At 38.1% G+C, this 20,448-nt stretch overlaps 1 protein-coding gene across 1 annotated transcript; it reads left to right on the forward strand.

Annotated features, from left to right (window-relative positions):
- The first annotated feature begins 1,143 nt into the window (after positions 1-1,143).
- Positions 1,144-19,838, forward strand: ALX1 (ALX homeobox 1). The gene is made up of 4 exons (XM_086610680.1): positions 1,144-1,375; positions 3,645-3,949; positions 7,612-7,740; positions 19,518-19,838. Exons 1-4 carry the CDS (start codon positions 1,144-1,146, stop codon positions 19,836-19,838), a joined length of 987 nt encoding a protein of 328 aa, XP_086466806.1.
- The last annotated feature ends 610 nt before the right edge of the window (positions 19,839-20,448 follow it).

The following is a 20,448-nucleotide window of genomic DNA, read 5'->3' on the forward strand; positions in this document are numbered from 1 at the left end:
TGCCTTCCCTGAATAGTTCCCTATCTCTGTCTTGCCTGTGTTTTAGATCCGTGTGAAAGGACCAAGGAATTCAGCACTTCAAAGCTCACACTTTGGGTGAAAACCACCCGCTTTTTCAATATCCATAGGAATGCATATATATATGGCTCTTTTCTTTCCCTTTCTATTACGCAAGACTCTGATTTAATACTTTCATTTAAAAACTGTATTTTTTTTTCCAAGTCAGTAGCGATAATATTTCAGGAGATTTAAAATAAAGGACCCGTTTTAACTGCTTTGCACGCACACACACACACACACAGGCAGACTGGAGGTCTGTTTGAGAGCAGCCAAATTCTCTTTTAGGTCGGTTTCTGATGTGAGAGATTGCGAGTTTTAAGTTCCTCTATTTTCCATTTCCATTACACAAGCGACCGCCTATAATATTTCCTTCTCTCTTTAGGACCAAACTTCTGAGCTGTTTAATAAAGGAGGAACACCGGTTCTTAATTTTACAGCTTCAGAGAACAGGACTGCAGCTCCCGAGGTATCAGTCAAATTGATTAAAGAAGATCCTTTACTTGAGGGTATGTGCCCCTGAAATTACCTTGCTCTAAGCCTCTAGGGGAGCTGAGGGGAGAGGGAGGGAAGCGAGGGATTACTCTTTTTCCAGGATCCCTGGAGAAATGTGAATAGGTTGCAGAGGGGAAACGTCCTTTTCATGTGTCCTCCCTCCTTCCCTCTCTCCCTCCCAGTCTCCCCTCACCCTCCTCGCACGCCTCTGTGTGTCTGTCTGTCTGAAACGGATCTGTCTGTCGAAAATGGGCCTGGAACTCCCTCCTGTGTTGGGATTAGGTCTTGGGGGACCTGGGGTGGAGTTACGCTGCTTGTCTATTTTCATATTCATTAGAAATGGGAGGTTGCATAAGGAGCCCTGCTGAGCTTCGAGATATAAAAGCAACTTCGGGTTCCCCCTCTCAAGACAAGACAAATCAAAGGCTCAGAGGCAAAACAGCTCCCTGAGCTCTGAACGTCTTTCCCTCCCTCCCTCCCTCCTTCCTTCCCTCCCATCCGCTCACCCACTCTCCCTCCCTCCCTCTCTCCCTCCCTCCTCTGCTCACAGTCCAGCCTCTGTCTAGGGAAGAGGCTCTCAAGCAGCCTTAGATGATTATGGATTTTCTGAGCGAGAAGTTTGCCCTGAAGAGCCAGCCGAGCAAGAACAGTGACTTTTACATGGGAGCAGGAGGCACTTTGGAGCATGTTATGGAAACTTTGGACAATGAGTCCTTTTATAGCAAAACGTCAGGCAGCAAATGCGTGCAGGCCTTCAACCCTCTGCAAAGGGCTGAGCATCATGTGAGGCTGGAGAGGACATCACCCTGCCAGGACAACAACGGTGAGTCGCCATCCCAGGGTTATTCTCGCTCCTCTGCTTTGCCCTCCCTGGAGATGCACAGGAGAGGCCGGGGCTCCTTCAGCTTTGGGCGCTGACACGTGAGGGGCTGTCAGGTAGTACTAAACAACAACAACAACAACAACAACGACGACGACGACGACGGGAAAAGGTGATCGCCTACTTGGAAGCGCTCTTTTCCTTTCAGGGCTGCCCCTTCGGCTGCTGCCCTCCCGGCCGGCCCCGGGCCGGCTCCCTCGGCTCGGCCCCGGCACCACCACGGGAGCGCCGGGGCGCGGAAAGCGCAGCGCCGAGCGCGCAGGCACAGCCCGCCCGGCCGCGGGACCCCCCGGGACCCCCCGGCCCCCGGGGGAGGGACACAACGGCCGCTCCGAGGCGGCCGGGGACGGGGAAGGGCCGCGGTGCCGGAGCGGCGGCGGCCGGCGGCTGCGGGAGGGCTCGGCCGCCGCCCCGGCCCCGTCGCCGGCCGCCCGGTGCCGCTCCCCGTGGGGCAGAGGCTCGGGGCCGGCGTGCGGCGTCCCCCGCGCCCGCTGCGGGCAGCGGCGTTTCCATCCAGGGAACTCCTCGGAAAACACCGGGCACGTCCGGCTCTCGGCCGGCGAGGTACCGGTACGGGATGGAAACGGAAGGTCGCGTTTGGTTCCTTCAGATAACGCTCTGGGAGGACAATAGTTTTGGTGGTGTTTTTATTTTATTTTATTTTATTTTTTAATTTTTGTTTTCTGCTGTGTTACTGAATAACGCATAATACTGAGTCTTCACACTGGCCGAAAACGACTTAGGCAATGCAAACAGAAGTGTTACATATTTATTTCTTTTTTTTCCTAGCTGATCGGCAAGGAGAATGTGGAATTTCTGAAACGCTCAGAATTTTCCCCATTATTCCAACATGATGTAAATCATGTACAGAAAAAATAATTTTTAAAGTCTTTTCCTAGCACAATCGGAAAATGTGGCTAAGATCAGCTGCAATAATCAGAGTAACAATATTTTACATTTTTCGATTTCATATAGGCATTAAAATATTTTTTTGAAAACGTCCTTGTTGTATGAAACAGTTCGTCAGGAATAACGACAGACTTCTGCAAGTGCAACTTAAAAAAAAAAAAAACTGCAGAAAATTGATTTATACATTGAAGTTTTTCTTAATTAACTAATTTAATGCGTGCCTTGGGGGCTTTGGGGCATTTCCTATCTGTGTATGTATTGATGGTAAGTATCTAAAAATTGTGTTTGGTTAAAATCAGCTCCGACTGAACGAAAATAAATTACTGAGAATGTGAGAAAGTCCCAAGGCAAGCATCTTACCGTATGTTACATGCTGTCTTCGGAAATTTTAATTTCAATAGTTTTAAACTTTTTTTTTTTGCCAATTTCTAGGAGGAAAAAACCAAACCAAACCAAACCAAACCAAACCAAACCAAACCAAACCCTTTCGAATCTTGTAACATATCGCATGACTTTTTCAGTGACGTGAGATGTGTAAGAATAGAAAAAAAAGGGAAATGTTTTCATTTCTTATTAAGGAGCTACAGAGGAATATTTCTTATCTCTGCCACTCAGATTTTAACTGAAGACAAATAGTTCCTGCAATCCTTATACAAAGTATATGGAACGATCTCTTCTAATAAGTTAACATTTTGCAGAAACTCTCTGTATTTTGTAACCATAACAAACTTAATTGGAAACAATTCCACTTTACAAATCCAAGAGAGCGTAAATGGTATCCATCGAGTTTACAAAGTGAAGGTAATTTTTGGTTTCATTTGCTTCTTGATTTGTCAGTTTACAGGTATCTAGTTTATAGATATTTTGTATTTTCATATGAATAGAGTTTATTTATCTGCTGCCAAGTTTAAAGGCACATTTATCAATAGCTTTATGTCACTTTTCTTATACAAAAATCTGTTTTGGGCTGAGATTCCTTATCTGTGCAACTCTAGCTGAAGCTGATTTCATGGATTATTAACCACTTTAGTGGCAGAATAAAATATTCAAGTATTCTCAGGCAGCTTTCTTATATGGAAAGATTTTAGATTATACCTTCAGATACAATTTTCAGTTAAACTTCAGTGTGATTTAGTACTTCTATTCTGTTTGTGGTTAATATTACAGATTCCCCTTCCACGACCTCATATAGAAATACACAGCCATATAGAATTTGGTTCCTTGTGGCATTGTTTTATATGAGCTCTTGACTCCAAAGTCCCCCCTTTTAACCAGTTATTTCTCTCCCCCACCTTGTGTACAGTGAACTATGGGATTACTAAAGTGGAAGGACAGCCTCTTCACACAGAGCTGAACAGGCCCATGGACAATTGCAACAATCTCAGGATGTCTCCAGCGAAAGGGATGCAGGAGAAGGGGGAACTGGACGAACTTGGTGATAAGTGTGACAGCAATGTCTCCAGCAGCAAGAAGAGGAGACACAGAACAACTTTCACCAGTTTACAGCTGGAGGAACTGGAGAAAGTATTCCAGAAAACTCACTACCCTGATGTTTATGTAAGAGAACAGCTAGCTCTGAGAACAGAGCTCACTGAGGCCAGAGTCCAGGTAGGAACCAAACTTCAGCATTTTCATGACAAGTTGTGTGTTGTAGGAACTGGTAAATGGCACTCTTGGGGATTCTACAAAAGCCCATAAAGTGAAAGTAAATAGCTCATTTTGCTTTATTTCTTTATAGATATGAGCTGTTATGATGCAATACTAAAATAGCTTGTGTTGCTGTTCTAGAAACTTGTTTAAAGGATGAGAAAACAACATCAATAGCAATACAGTCTTGATCTCTCATAGTCCTGTTTTACTGTCAAAATTCCAGGCAGTGAATATATAAAGTGTTACGTGTGAAGATCCTTTAGAGAGATATGTTACATGTAGTTCAGACTGATGATAATGCAGAACTCAGCCACAGAGGATTCTCTGCGTGTTACGACATGAAAAGTACAATCTAAAAAGTAATCAAATGCCTTGTTTAGATCCAAAGAGTATGCAGTGAAACTGCACATACATAGATGTGTATAAATATGTATATGTGTGTGTGTTTGTGTCTGTAGAGCAAGAACATAATCCTTTCATGTCTCATGTACAGAATGAGTTTAAAAATCACAAAATTGGGAAGTACACTTGTGGACTTTTAAACTTGCACAACCGATGGATAATGTTATTCTAATTTTTCGAAAGAAACATACTGTTGTCCACTTAGTGCAGTATTTGAGTATCTTAACTGCGTACGAAGTTGATTCATTCAGTATGTGCTCGTACAGTAATCTCAACAATATTTATGGCTTTGAATGTGTAATGGTGAGAAAAGAAGCGAAACATCCAGGAAATACAGCCTTTCCCCCACTCAGACATCTTCCCTTAGAAAAGGGTGTAAACTGCATTTTGTGAGTTTATCCTGTTTTTAGAGCTCTACCCCATTCTGGTAATACTCATCATTTCAAATTAGGGAACAGCAGTCCTGTTGATTCTTACAGACTGGGATTAATTTTTTTAATTTAGTGACTTGATTATGATAACAACTTCACAACTTGTAATTAAACACATACTCAGACGTACATATAAAGAAATAGACGTCAATGCACATGCATACAACTGAAATTAAACCAGGATCACTTTCAGAAACAAACTCAGCTAATTAATTTTATAAAGAAGCATTCTTTTCATGTCTATTCAACCAGACAGTATATTCACTGTTGTCATCGGAAAAGAGAGTCCAAAATTTTGTGTCAGTTACATCGATACGATATCAGTGATGCTGATGGAATTTAGTTCAGCGGTTTTTAACTCTTCAGGCTCTATGCAATCCCTCTCCCTCTGAATTTGAGACAATTTTCCAAGTAGGACTTCCGTTCATTAGGAATTATTCTTGACTTAAAAAGAAATGCTTGCATAATGTTTAAACACTGTTCTTACAATTGCATAAATCTGGTATTATGAGAACAACTCTAAGAATAAATTAATAGTCAGAACAGGGAGGGGAGAATGGGGCTAAAATATGTCAATTGGCTTTTTTACTACATTTTTTTCTGAGCTTCAGAAGCTTCATATGGTAAAAGTATTAGAAATAAGAGGATAAATCTGAAAACATATAGGTCTGCACCAGTCTTTCACAGAATATCTATTTCTATTTTATTTAAACACATTCTCCCCTTTCTTAAAAGACAACCAATCTTTGAATTTCTCATATGCTAAATATGAAAGGAAATGGTGATCATTTTTATCCAGAGTAGCAACAGTATTCCATCACAAGATTAAGCAATCTAAAAGGCCTTACATCATTAGCGGCAAGCATCTGGCAATTCAAGGATAACAAGCAGCAGATTTTTACATTGCTTTGTGGAGGCAAATGGTTACTTTATCTCTGCCAAGAGTCAGTTTCTAGTAAAGTGATGTAAACAGAAACATTTTAGGGGATTGTCAAAGAAAAAAAAGTGTGCTTTTTTTCTCATTTAGTTACTATAAATTCAAGCAAATTAATTGATTTAGTTTAGGAGAGTGATCAGCTGGATACCTTACCCACATTTCCCTTCACCACCATTTCATCAAGATCCAATTTAATATTTGTCCTGCATACATGCAGAGAGCGCCAACCTGAACCTAATTTATCTAAGTTGTTCTCTTTCCTGCTGCATGTCAGTGAAGTAATTGGCACCCATTTTAAGGAGATTGTCAAGGCCTTTTTTCAATGAAAGAGCCTCATTACTAAATTCCCTTAGCGTGTCCTTGATGCCTCCTGTGGAGACAGGATAATTTTTTTTTCTTTTTCTTTTCTTTTTACTGAGCCTCGGGCATCATAAATAATACAAATTTACCAACAAGGTCCCTAAAAATATAGAATCAGCAGTTACATGCATGGGCCTTGCTTTGATTGCCAAGCACACTTTAAAAGATTGCACATACTAAATTTGCAACAAGTCCTTGGGAATTAAAATGAGCAAAATTATGCCCTGATTGCTTAAGCAGCATCAAAAGACAGTTGAGTTCTCCAAAGATCAAGGCCAAAATTGGATTATAAACCAAACAGTGTTATTTTAAATATCGCACTGTCAGGGATCAGAAAATATCCTTCAAAATGGAATACACACTCAGTGTCTATATAAAAAAAATCTATTCATGTATGTATCTATCCAAATGGATTCACAATCCATTTAGCCAGAAGACTAGCCAATGGCATTGTTTCCTTAAAAATGTAATGGTTCTGTTAGTAGTGCAACTTCTTTAAAAAGAGCTAGAATGAGTTTGCTCATAGCTGAACAATAAAGTCAGTTGAATAATATTATGTTCATAAAGGAACAGTTAACTTGTCTTAGCAATCCCTTTAGTTCGCCAGGATAATTGTTAGCCAGTCCAAACTAAACTGCTTGAAAGAAAAACATTTTCTTTAAGACCACAGGACAATGACAGATATCAGTCATGCAAGAAATATGCATATAACAGTTTTTAAGATAACATCTGACATTCAAAATATTACAGAACAGTCCAAAGGTTATTTAAGCATAAAGCAAATAGCTTTAGTTGACAAAAAGATATTGTTTCAGGTCTAAGTTATTTTGTAGTCTAAAGGTAAAGTGCCATTCTTTAGTTTTCCATTGTCAGAAACATAGATATTTCCTAACACAAATGTGAGAAAAATGCAACAACAGTATTACAATGATCTGCAATATCATGATTTTTTATTATCTTCCTACCCTGTTAGCCTTTCTTATGGAAACTTTTTCTGTGGCACAGACTACTGTCCTGGTACCAGCTTTTCCTGCCTCTTCATTACTGCACTTGTTAAAGGTTATGTATACTCCTAGAAGGCAGATGAGAGGTGGTCATATCAAATCAGTGAGCGTGTGAAATTTAGAGAAAGTTTCTTTACAGTGTGACTTGCTGTTACTTGGCGATTTTCCTTTACAGAGCTGAACTCTGTCAAAGTTAGCACTACCTGACAGACTGGTCTTTCCTCTGCTTTTTTTTTTCTTTTTTTCTTTTCAGGCACTAGACAGGGAATAGCATATATTTTTAAAATAGCCAGAAATAACTTAAGCAGGTCTGACATTGAGAAGACTGAAACTGAAAGAAATTAATCCTCAGATGGAGAACTTCCCTTTCTTAGATAAACAGACATTTTCAAAACTGCTGTCCAAAATCTCTTGGCTTTTTCGTAAGACTCTTTGCAGAGTAGGTAATTGAGTTTACCTTCATGATTGTTTCTTCATTTACTATAGGTTTGGTTCCAAAATCGAAGAGCAAAATGGAGGAAAAGAGAACGTTATGGTCAGATCCAGCAAGCTAAGAGCCATTTTGCTGCCACCTATGATATATCTGTTCTTCCAAGGACTGATAGCTACCCTCAGGTATGGTAAAGACCAAGTAGTATGTTGGTTCTACGTTTACCTTCTCTTCCATTCTTAGGCACATATGTGCACAGAAGATGCACGAAGACTTTCCTGTGTTTAGCGTTCTGTATTCTTTAGACACATTGACAGGACCTGCCACTGGGAACAATGGTTCTGACAACCATATGAATAATTAACTCTTAAAATACAAGTATTTTTTAAAGAACAATCTTAGGAGCAGAGGAGTTTTGCATAAGTTATGTTCTGAGCATGACTGGCGATATGGTTGTGCAGCTAAGTCTTTCCTGCTTATAAAAATATGTGGGGGTTTGAATCACTTTTATGTCCATACACAAATTCTGGATGAAGTCTAGACCCGTTGAGATTCACAGGAATGATGTTGTTTTGACCACAATAAGGTCAGGATTTCACTTCTGGGGCATTTATATTCACAGCCACAACTGTCTTAACAACTCGTCTTGTATGCTTTGGTAAGATGAGGCATAAACTATGTGATCTCTAAGCAACTTCCTTCTGATATATTAAACATGCACCATTTCTGTACAGACCTCAATAGACCATTGAATACAACAAGTCTTCTAGCATGAAACCATACTATGGCCGCATACAATCAGAATTGAATGTATATGACTGGGAGAAGGAGGTATAGAGACAATAAAGCTCTCTTGGACAGTAGTAGCTAGTTTTATTCTTTTTTTTTTGTTCTTTTCCAGTTCTCCGTCAGCATATAGTAAGGTACCACTGTGTAATAAGATCATCATCTTCTGTTTCTGTTCTCCAGTCCTTCGATTTACTACTTTGCCTCACTCTCTGCTGTTGTTTTTCTGCTTGCTTGTTTTAGTACTTTGAATACTTTTATTTTGAAGCCATTGTTTTTCATGTCTATAACTTCCCATTGCTTTTACCACATAATTAAAAAAAAGAGAAAAAGGCCACAGAAAGCAAAAATCTTGTATGGATCCCTGTGGCAGAGTCCTTCCACTGCTGGTGTCCTGGTGCTTTTCTAGTTCATTAGGTAGCATGGTCTCTTTAGGAATATACTCATATTCAAAAAAATTACTGGCTTTATCTATGTGGGCTTGCCTTGGTCATATTCTGCATTTGCTGAATGTGATTAGCTTTGAACTAGAGGCCTTGGTTCCATGTGTAATCTTCCCAGCTTAAAGTGCTTTACCTCTGAGGAGGTTGCATGCTATTAGATTTGATGCCTGGGCCAGAGCTGGCTTGTGTTCCAGCAGCTCACAATACGGGCACGACCATTATCAGAGCTGGTGGCACTCCTCAGTCTGCCTGCTTTTGCTTTATAACATAATGGTGAATTACATCAGAAACCACCGCATGATACGCCCTATGTTTAAGTACAAGGACACAATACTTGTTTGAGACCTACCTAGGTGGAGGTGTGCAAAAAGACCTTAAGGACTCCTAGGCAGATTCACACAGACATAGATGCACAGTCTCTCACAGATTTCACTCAAGGTGTTCAAGCATCTTTTGAAGGCCTTTCTGACTTACCGGTGTCATCATAACAAATGATACAAGGAACAGTACTTAAGCTTTGGGCTTTATATCCCTGACTCAGTTCTCTAGACTAAATTTTGTGTCTCCAAGCCCATCTTGTATTTTTAGTAGGACTTCATCTACAAACTTTCCCAACTGACAGAAGTTACATTAGCATAAGACAATGGAATAATGCAAGTCATTGGTAAGCATTTTAAATTGTTGTCCTAAAATTAATGTTTTTTAAAAAGAAACACTTTTGAATTCTAGGAGAATATCATCCACAGAAATCGTAACCCAATGATATATTAATTGTATACTTTCAGATTGTTAAAAAGACAAGTGAATTCACTGCATTTCTGTTTACAAATTTGTTTAAAAACCTCTTTCCTAGGCTGATGACGCTACTAGGTTTTAGCCTAGGAAAACTTTCTATCATTAATTTATAAGCTCTTAAAAACAGGAGATTGAAATGGAAATGTTGGAACCATAATCTTAAATAAAGCATCTCTAAAATGTGTAGAAATATAAAACGTATACTCATTCATAAACATAAATATGTAGTACTCACAGCCACAGACTAACACACTCTGGGTAAACAGACAGGTGCAAACACATAATTTGTCTGTCACCTACAAGAGAAAATTTTACTGTACTGTACCATACCTCATGAACAGGAGCAAGGAGCTAAATGAAGGTGTGAATCCACTTTACATTGGATATTTCAGCTAAGTGCTTGCATGCCTAGTTTGGCTACGTGATAAAACCAAGGTATCTTACTACTCAATGAAGAAGGTGACTACTTTTCTGTATACTGGAATACCAAGTGGTATCTGGGCAATTATCACAGAACAGTCAATGTAAGTTCATGTTCTTGCTAACCTGGTGGTAATTCTTCATAGTTTCACATTCTTAAATCCTTGCCTTCAGTACAACCATGTGTTTATCATACACAAAACATTTCCATTGAGAATGCTTGAGACAAGAAAAATCCATATTAAAAACACAATGGCCACTAACATCATTACATTAAAATCTTTTGAACTAGTTGTCTATTTATGAATGTCTCACTTATGGAAAACAAATATACAGTATAGGACTTGCTATAAACTCATTCATCTATCCTACAGTTCAGGCAGAAAGAGGTATTTTGAGTTGTGATTTGCATGTTTAGTTTTAGTGTTACAAATTGATTTCCCAGAACAATTCCATTACTTCGATGTAGTTAATGCAAGAAAGGAAATCATCGATGCTTCCCGTCTGCTTTTTTCTTTCTTTTTTTTTTTTCTATCTACAAACACTCTTACTGTAACATTGACATCACTAAATATTAGACAGACTTTGCCATAATTAGAGTAACTAATTTTTCTTGGGGATCATGGAACACAGATCACTAGAGCTTGTTTATGAAGCCTTTATTAATACAGGGAAAAACAGAATCTGTTGCTGGCAAAAAATATAGGATGATGTTGAAAAAGGATAAAATCAAGCTGAGATATTTACTACTGTATGGCAGAAGGAACGGAAACAAAAGTGAATTTCTGGTGTACATTATATAAATTTGCAGTCTGAAGATTTCTGGTTTGAGCTACGAGTTTGTTCCCAAAACAGACATTCCACTTGCATTCCAGCAGAAACATTAGTCTCTTTTGCAACCAACAGAGAGTGAGGAGACCACTGCTTTTTCTCTTCATCAACTGTCTTCATCAAGTACAAATTAAGAACATGATGCTGCTCTGTGTTGTGTGACAGTATAAACTTGAAAGATTTTCCTGTAATGATCTTTTCAACTTATTTCAGATAGAAGGTTGGCTCTGAATCAGAGAATGGTTGAGGCTGAAGAGACCTCTGGGGCTGATCTGGTCCAACCTCCAGTTCTATAATCCAGTCTAATTTTGCTATTAAATTACACATCTTTATCTTCAAAATAACAACTTTTTTTTTTTTTTTTCTAGACCTTAACTGTTTGTTTTGCTAATTCAGTTTAGCCTTAATTATTTTTACAGTGCGTTGCCTTTGGGTGTTGCTTATTTTATGAAAGAGTTTCTCAGCTGTCTGTCAAGAAGTTAAATATCTCCTAAACTGTCCAAATTCTGAACGCATAGATCTGCTATTAATTATACTGGCAACACCTGGATTGCAGAGGAGGACAGTTAGTACAATATTCCAGGACAATCATCTGTTATTCACATGTTTTTTCTAGGATTTAACATTTAAAATAACATGGAGTTGTTACATTTTCTCTGAGATGGAATATTTAACTTTTAACAACATTATGCTGAAAATTAGATTTCTCTAGGAAAATGTTATATACAGTACTTTTTATTAATGTTAGTAAATATTTTCGGTTTTATTAGTTTTAATATTTAACCTTCAAGGTTCTCTTGGAGATGCAACACATGGTGGTCTAAGTCATCTTAAGTTCACTCAAAAAACAATTCACTGGTTAAAACTCTTATCCCAGACACTTTGAGCCTCATTAGCCAGCAATATTCTGCTGATGGTATGAAAGCTAAAAGGCAGCATCCTAACATGAGTGATGAAATGAGTGCAGATTCACTTAATGGAGACATTTACTTCAACTCACCTGAGTAAATGTTAGTGAACAAGTAGTATTTGATTCGGTCACCTAAATACAGTGCTATTTAAGATGTCTTAGGATATCTGAGGCGGTGCTACAGTGCTGATGAACAGGACTTACAAGAAGCATGTACCCTTTAGGGGAGGCAGCTAGTGGTCAGATAGATAAACTTGTGTTTAGGAAACTTTTATGCTGGAGATGGGTTCCCTTCGCAGTTGGTTAAAATCTGGTCAATTAAGTTTTCTCTCCCTGAACTATAAAATTTAAAATAGGTAAAACAATCTCTAAAAGTGTATTTTTCTCTCTGATGCCAGGTTCTGCTGCAGACATCTTTAGTTTTCTTAGATGGATCTATGTATTATGTGTCTGGAGAGGAGCAATAAAAAAGTTGTTTAGTCATGCTCTTTTCTTACCTTATTGGTCTTTAATTGACTACTTTTGCTGTCCTATGTGTAGTGAGAGGGCTAATGGCATAAACGGTGCTTGACTTTGTCATATTTAAAGCCTCAGTATGAGAAGGAGCAAAGGACCAAAAAACCTGAGACAAAGTTTCATTTTTATCCCCTCTTTATTTACGCACATGAGAGTCAAATTTGATCAAAAGCCTATACTATTACCACATAGACCTCTAGCTTTCCTTGTATGAGTTAAATTCATAAATATGTCATCAATATTAAATTATATCCTTGAAAAACAAATATAAAGGGGAATGTTTTTCCCACCCAGTCTCTTTCCATACTTTGCATCTTCTCTTCTTGCTTGTTCTTTGAGTCTAGTTCATTTGTTGTCATTTTTCTTCTAAGTTCTTTTGAAAGGGTTTACCCTGTCACACTATTATACCTTCCCTCCTACTATCATATGTGAAATGCATTGTTCACCTCTCTCATTTACTTGAAAACGCAGGCAAGAGTTGGACAGGACTGAACTTAAGGTTTTCTTTGGTGGAAAACCAAGCCTAGTGTTGGTGGGAATGCCAAGAGGAGAAAAAAGCATTTCAAAAATATTGAAACTGGAGTGATACAGAAGGTGTAGAAAGAAGGCAGAATGTTGAAATTTCAAAAACAGAAGGAAGAGACTGAAGTTTACATTTCACCCACTAGACTGATAAATCAAATTAAATGTGTCAAACAGCATGGCATCACATGATTTGTTTTGGCAATCAAAGAGTGTAGAAGTGGTATCAGTATACATGTGTTATGTACTAAGTCCTTGGATCATCATTACAGTTCTGCTTGAGCCTTAGTACATATGGGTAATTCTCATTAGCAATAATCAAAGTTACAGGCTCCTATTAAATCTTTCATATGGCACATATTAGACACCATATGTTATATGACTTAAAAATTCTTTTAACTGTAGTAGACATATAAACGACACTTAATCACAATAGTTCATTAGGGCTATGGATACACTGATTAAGTAGGAGTAGATGTGGTAGACATATCTGAGCTAGCTTCAAAGAAGTTTTATCATATACTCATGCTGTCTAGCTGTGACAGCATGGAGCTCAGGCTGGGCCACCACCTGGATGGTATGTTGCTTGCTGCATATATGCTGACTGTTGCACTGCTGGGCTGATCTTCCAACAAGAGTAACACTTCTAGCATTTTTGGGTGGTGTCTGTTCCACACGAAGTAGTTTGTACACTGCACTTTTTGTTTGTTTGTTGTTTGTTTTGTTCTGAACCATCACCGTATGCAGTTCTTGCAGTTTCAACACTCTGTTTGTTTCTTAATTCTTTTTTTTTTCTTTTAACATTTCTTTCTTTCTTTCTTTAAGTCTGTGAGGGACTTTAGCTGGGGCTTAATTATAAGGCAAATTGATTTTTTTCTGAGGTAGAAACTTCTTTTTAATAATATTTTTCAAGGTATGAAATATTATCTTTAACTCTATCATAGATGTGAAATAGAATTAATTTTTATCATAACTGGCCTTGAGATTGCAGTAGGCAGAAGTTACACTTCATCTACAAAACATCGCATACAAGAATGAAAGCTTGATGACTTTTTGCATTATTTTGCATCTTAGTAAACTTGTTAACCATGGAATAAAATGAACAGATTTTTATTTTGTTCACTATATGTAAGGCCTAATAGTGGACTGAATGGTTCTAGGACAAATTTTAGAGCTGTAGCATTAAGCATCTCACTACCATGGTCCAACTTGCATTTTATGGACATATCTGAAAATGGTGTGCTGCAGCTCTCACCCTCAATACAGTACAGATGATCTTCACGTGTGCGTTAGGTCCAACAGCTCCTATAAAATGATCACAAATTACACCAAGAAGTATTCTATCTAGATAAAAGAGAAGAAGTACAATGAGAGTGGTAAACCCTTGGAACAAGTTGCTCAGAAATTGTTGGATCCCTGTAGCTGGAGCTACTCAGAATTTGACTGGATAGGGCTTGAGTAACCTGATCTAAATTCAAAATCAGCTGTGAGAAGAGGTTAGGAATAATAATCCTAGAGGTCATTTCCAATTCAAATTATCCTGAGAAATTATGAATCTGCAAACCCAGGAAGTACAAACAAATCTCTGTCCATGCTTTGGATGTTCTTAAGAGCCCTCCAGAAGAAAAATACTGGGGCAAGTGGCAAATTAATTGTGCTGTTGTCTCCCTTGCTATGCCTAGGAACATTCTCAAAATAGAGTCAATGTGTAGTTTCTAATTACTTACTAGAGTAATTATAGTAGCATATAACATAACATACGTAAGATATTACCTAATATAGTAATAACAACAACAATAATAACTTATTACTTCATATCTAGAGATTTTAAAAGAGATTAACATTTTGTTCCCTATGTGAAGCGCTAAAACACATGCCCACTCAAATAGAAGCTGTGTGTGTTTATGCTTGTGTCTCTTGGAAATAGACTCCAGTCTGGATAGGCAGATGACTCAAATAACATGAGTCAAGACATTTGGTGATGGGAGAACCAAAGCTGGGTGACAGTAAAACTCAGAAAATTTGGAGATTTGAGTTCATGTGGTTTCTCCAGCTGCTGTGTAAGAAGACTGAAGCTCCAGGAACTCGAAAGTTTAACAGAAAAAGAGCAATGACACCAAGTGGGATGACCTATTACCTCAGTTGATTTTCCTCTGCAGTGTCAAGCAGAAGGTCATATGCTTAGGAAATGATATCGTAACTGTGTTAACAACCATAACTCTCCATCTATGTTCTGGTCACAGCTATGAAATCCTACTTTTTTTTTTTCTATCAGGAAGGGTGTGTGTGCGTGTGTGTGTTTGTGTATAAAACATACAGTAGGTAAATATATTGAAGGGCTCTGGTAATTTCATGGTAACCACAAGAGCAAAGCTCAAGTTGTTTGTGATGTTAACAGAAACCAGAGATGTGCCGTGTATATAGCCTCATTCACAGTCTCTGAATTGCCTTTTATATAGTTCGTGGATCACACAAGAGTTTAAGAGGAAAAATATTTTCTTTAAATTCATGTACATAATGTCCCTTTTCCTTCCAACATACCAGAAGAAGGTCTGATAATTTTGACTTATTGTAAAACATTACTGTATTTATTTTTAAGACAGGAATGCCTTCTGCACTTAAATTTCACTATAAGATATTTATGTTGTAAATTCTTGCTAAGAAATGAAAATCTAATATCAAAAGTGAAGTCAACCAACCAACTGAAATGAACAGAAAATTGATATGACTGAAACATTTTTTTGAAAAGCGTAACTGTCTCGTGAGACAAGATGTTAAGTTTTCCTAGCATCTTGTGGCATTTCTGAAGTTAAGTTTACTAATTTAGATTCCTTCCTCTAAGGAAGAAACCTAGGACACCCCTTTGAAAGTTTTAGGCACGAATAGCTTGTTCACATATTTCTTTAACAAGACGTTGATATATTTTAGGATTTGCAGATGAATTCTGTTCTCATTTACACCTGTGCAATCTCATTGGAGCTAAATTGAAAGATATTTGTCTAGGATAAAAATATCAGGAAAATTGGTAGTACTAAGTTTACTGCAATGCAAACTACTAGAAATATGGAAGGAAAGAATGATTTTTTGATACCTCCAAACCACATAGGTTATTGGGCACTTTCAAACTGAGCCTCTGAACCTTTTGAAGTCTTCCCGTCATGACTGTATTAAAGGGAAACTCATGCATGTTCCTGTTTGAACAGATTTTTTTTGAAAATTATTTCTATAATTATATCTGTGCAGCCTGGGTGACTGTAGCATTTGGCATAGTGTTTCTTAGAAAGACATCGTAGTAACTCAGATAAATGAGACGTTGTTTTGTGTGAGTTAGCTTTGGGGATGATGAGTGCCTTCAGGATTAGCTCCTGTAATAGATGCTACATAGTTGAACTAATCTCTGCCTGGGCAAATTCATTTTATTGTGACGGTTCTGAGGCTAACCGTTTGGCCTGGAAATACCATCAAAAAGAACGGGGTTCTGTGTGCATGTGTTTGAAATATATATATATATATATATGTGGTTTTTTTTTCTGGATTCTTTTTTAGCTGTATCGGCTCCCTGTTTCAATTCAGTAAAGAGCTGTATCAGGGAAAAAATCTGAAGTGGAACAGCATGGAAACAGGAGTGGATGACTTGTTTTCTAGGAAGAAAGGGAAAGAAAACTCCAACAGTTGCTTAATCTGTCACTGCTACTGCAAGAAACGTATATGTAACCATGAAATACAATAAAGTAAAATTAAAAAGTTATAATGCTCCTGAACAAAAAAGAAGACAAAGATTTTTGTAGAGATGATTGGGTTTTTGATCTTCCCAATTTGTGACTGAGACAGGATGTGTGCAGCATAGGCTTCCAATCAAAGTGGAGATATTCTCTAGATCTTAAAGGTTTTCAGCTGCTATCTTCTTTACTACTCTTCTCTGTATGCTAATCACATGCTATGTGGCTCCAAACTCCTTAAGCCTGAGAAGGGAGCAAGCCTTATGAGTCTTAGTGGATGACTTCCCAGTTGCCATAACATTTAACTACCACACTGTCCAGCTCTTTCAGGTTCTCTTGTTTTCTTCTTGCCATATTATGTAAATCTATACTAGGATCTGAGAGACCTTCCAGGCAATAGGACGCTCAGGAATCCTTGAATCCTGAGCCATAAGAGATGTACTGCTCTCTTTGGGAATGTTCTGTACGGTTGAATGCAACAAACTTTTGTAAGCAAGGCAGTAGTTCAAATAGGTCCAGGTACGGTATATCCTTTAATCCCCACTAAGCCACCCTACTAAGATAAAAAAAAAAAATGTTTGTCTGATTATAAGTCAAAACTAGCTCAGGTAGGTTAATTAAGGAGTAATAAGGCATGTGAGGATCACTTCAAACTGTGGAGGGTCTCCCATGGGCTGATGATTGAGAGTCTTCTAAAAACTGCTGAAGGGAGGAGGGAAGGATGGGAACTGGAAAGCTCTGAAACTCTCACTAGAGTCTCTTTCCTCCTGTAGATCTCAGAAGGCCCACAAGATGGAGGAAAAATCCTTGATATCCTTCCCCAGGCACTATATTCACTCCATTACCTCTCAGCAGACCGCCTAAGATATGCAGGGGCAGATGCCTGAGGTGTGCCCAACTAGCTGTGCATATGTGTGTGTATGGAAAGGCAAGCTGCGTTCACACAAGTGAGTGTGGAAGTGTGTATATGCCTGTACGTACGCATATCTGTGTGAACAAGGAGTTGGGCATACCAACGGTTTGGGGAGACGTGTTGCTACCATGGCTTTTCCCCAGCCTTCTGCAGGAAATGAAAACGGAGCATTTACTGTTTCTTTTTTTTTTTTTTTTTTTTTCTGCTGGAATTGCCAAGGAGCCCAAATTAGTTTGTCAGCTCCTGATGACCCCTGCTAGTACAGCTGTTCAAAATATTAACTTTTAAAGTAAGATTCTAATTGTCTCATTCTAATTATCTCATCCTTGCTATCTGCACAAGATCTCAGCGAGATGAGTTCAGTGAACCATAGTTTACCTCTTTAGCTTGTTGGTGGTTTGGTGGGTATGTGTTGTTGCACAGTAATAGGGCAACGGGAAAAAAAAATGACTCAGCATTAGAAACATGTTTTCATTCTCTGTGTATGTATGTGTGTCTGTCATAATTCATTTCTTCCACTGACCTCAAATTTGGAGGAAAACAATCACTCAGCTAGAGAGATCATCTACATATCCTAAAGCGAAAATTACTTTGTCTATGGATTTGGAATGTGAAGGCAAAATTATGTTTGAAGTGGAAATTCACTTTACAGGGCTAACCAACGAGTAATTGCAATTACTCTAAAGTATAGCAGAGAACAAAGACATGTGGGCTCAATCCCAGTGCATCGGAGCGATGATATACTGAACAGACAACAGATTTTTAGGATGAAGACAAATTCAGCAAAGTAAAACAAAAAGAAAAGGATATAGCTCCTGGCTGACAAGTTTTGTACTGTGAGTAAGGGCTACAAATGTCTTGTATTATATCTGTACATTAAAAAAAAAATCAGCAATTAAGAAAGAGATATAAGTAAAAGTGGAGAAGAAATATAAAGCTGCATAGAAGAATGGTGAGTGCAAGTGAGAAATGACCAAGGAAGTCAGAGTGTGTCAGAAAGTATATCCATATAGTACTGATAGCGAGGTATAAACAGTAGGGAGTTTAAAAAGACAGAAATACAGCTGCTGAATGTGAAGTTTGATTAAAGCGAAGTCAATAGAGGAGTGAAAGAATGCAGAGTCTGAGATAATGACAGGAGCTGACTTGTGCTAGGCCTTGAAAATCTGTCTGTCTGTTCATCTAGTAACAAATATGTGAAAAATACCTATCCATAAATAACATCTACACATAGATGATAGGAGAGGGGCTGAGACTCAGAATGAAGCTTTAAGTGACTGCCAAGTACAGAAGGCATTACACATCAAAGCTTGAATACGTGGTTACTCCAGATCTTCAGCAGACATTGCTGGTAACCACAAAGTTTGTCTCCCAGTCTGTCATGCAACGTTTTCCAGGGATGCACAGTGCAGCCAGTTAAGGCTGAGAGCTGAAACAGAAATGCCCTCAAATATAATTTTGTATAAAAACATCATGAAAGGAATTTTTATCTTAAAATTATCTTTGAAACAACTTTAGGAAAAACTCTTGGATGTATTATCAACTATACCTGTATTTTATAAAGTCATTTGTTTTGAGTAATTATGCAAGGCTTCTCAATATTCAATTTTGCAAATACTCCTTTGGCTTTGTCACTTGAGAAATCCTGGTTTGTTTTGTTCAGCTTTTAATACTGTTTCCTACCATTACTCTAAGAAAGAATTCTCATGAGGAGAATCTTTTATGGTCAAAACAGCTATGATATTGTGCACTCTTTTGACACATTTTCTTTGGAATCAGTTGTGTGCTTCCACTAATTTTACTGAGTAGCTGGGCTAGTGGCATCCTGGGGTTCTATGGTAAACAATCAGGATAGAGCCGCAGAGCAAACAGATGACAGCAAGGAATATGATTCAGCAGCCCTTGCTCTTAAGTGAATGATCCAGCATTTTGACTCGTATTGTCGTCATGGTATTTTCTAATATGATTGCAGAGAACTAGTAAAGAACTTGTTGCTTGTTTTAGAGGAGAACTAATAGTGGATGTGCTAAGTAAAGCAAACCAAGCATTGCAGAAAGCAAAATATGAACTAAACAACTTTAATTTTATTTATTTTTATATGTTCCAGATTCAGAACAATCTGTGGGCAGGGAATGCAGCTAGCGGTTCTGTGGTTACTTCCTGCATGCTACCACGAGATACGTCCTCCTGTATGACACCTTATTCCCATTCACCTCGGACAGATTCTGGCTACACAGGCTTTTCAAACCACCAGAATCAGTTCAGCCACATGCCCCTCAATAATTTTTTCACTGACTCTTTACTTTCTGGGGCAACCAATGGACATGCTTTTGAAACCAAGCCGGAGTTTGAAAGGAGGTCTTCCAGCATTGCAGTTCTACGGATGAAGGCCAAAGAGCATGCTGCCAATATTTCCTGGGCCATGTAATATAGCAGTATCCTTTCTTCATTTTCTTTTCTTTTTTTTTTTTTTTTTTAATAGCAAACTGAAAACATTTTTATTTCCCATATTTAAAGGACACAACAATAAGCTACTGTGTGTGGAATGCTAGAAATCACAATATAGACAAAGTCTGCTTAAACAAATGCAATATAATATTTAACAATAAAACAAGAATAAACCAAATAGATTTACCATGCATCAAGCTCAACAAGCCCTCTTTGTTTTGTTGTTTTTTTTTTTTTATATAGAAATATGTTTCGTTGTACCAGTTGATGAAATATGATTATAGAACCTGGAAAACAGAATAAAACTATTAAGCAAATCTGTCTAGTCCATTGGTTTTTAGCAGTCCTGTATACAAAATTGATGCTTTTCAAATGAACACTTCATAAGGGAATAACTCCATAAAGAAAAATAAATTTATTATACTGAAACCATGAAGTAAATCTTTAAGCATACCATGCAGAGAAAGAAATATGCGATCGTTCATGTTGTAGGTGGAATTTGTAGACCTAACTCTCAATACTGTGCTGCTGCTCTGAGCCAGCTCTGCTGTTCTGGTAAATTCATGTTGAGCTCGTCGGAGTTATATCAA

Source organism: Tauraco erythrolophus, chromosome 4 (genome assembly GCF_009769465.1).
Source record: "Tauraco erythrolophus isolate bTauEry1 chromosome 4, bTauEry1.pri, whole genome shotgun sequence".
NCBI lineage: Eukaryota > Metazoa > Chordata > Aves > Musophagiformes > Musophagidae > Tauraco > Tauraco erythrolophus.

Excerpts from the sequence above, each read along its gene's own strand:
- ALX1 (XM_086610680.1), top strand. The coding sequence starts at position 1,144 with ATGATTATGGATTTTCTGAGCGAGAAGTTTGCCCTGAAGAGCCAGCCG. Across the intron at positions 1,376-3,644 it reads ACCCTGCCAGGACAACAACG|TGAACTATGGGATTACTAAA; the intron begins GTGAGTCGCCAT and ends CCTTGTGTACAG. Across the intron at positions 3,950-7,611 it reads TCACTGAGGCCAGAGTCCAG|GTTTGGTTCCAAAATCGAAG; the intron begins GTAGGAACCAAA and ends CATTTACTATAG.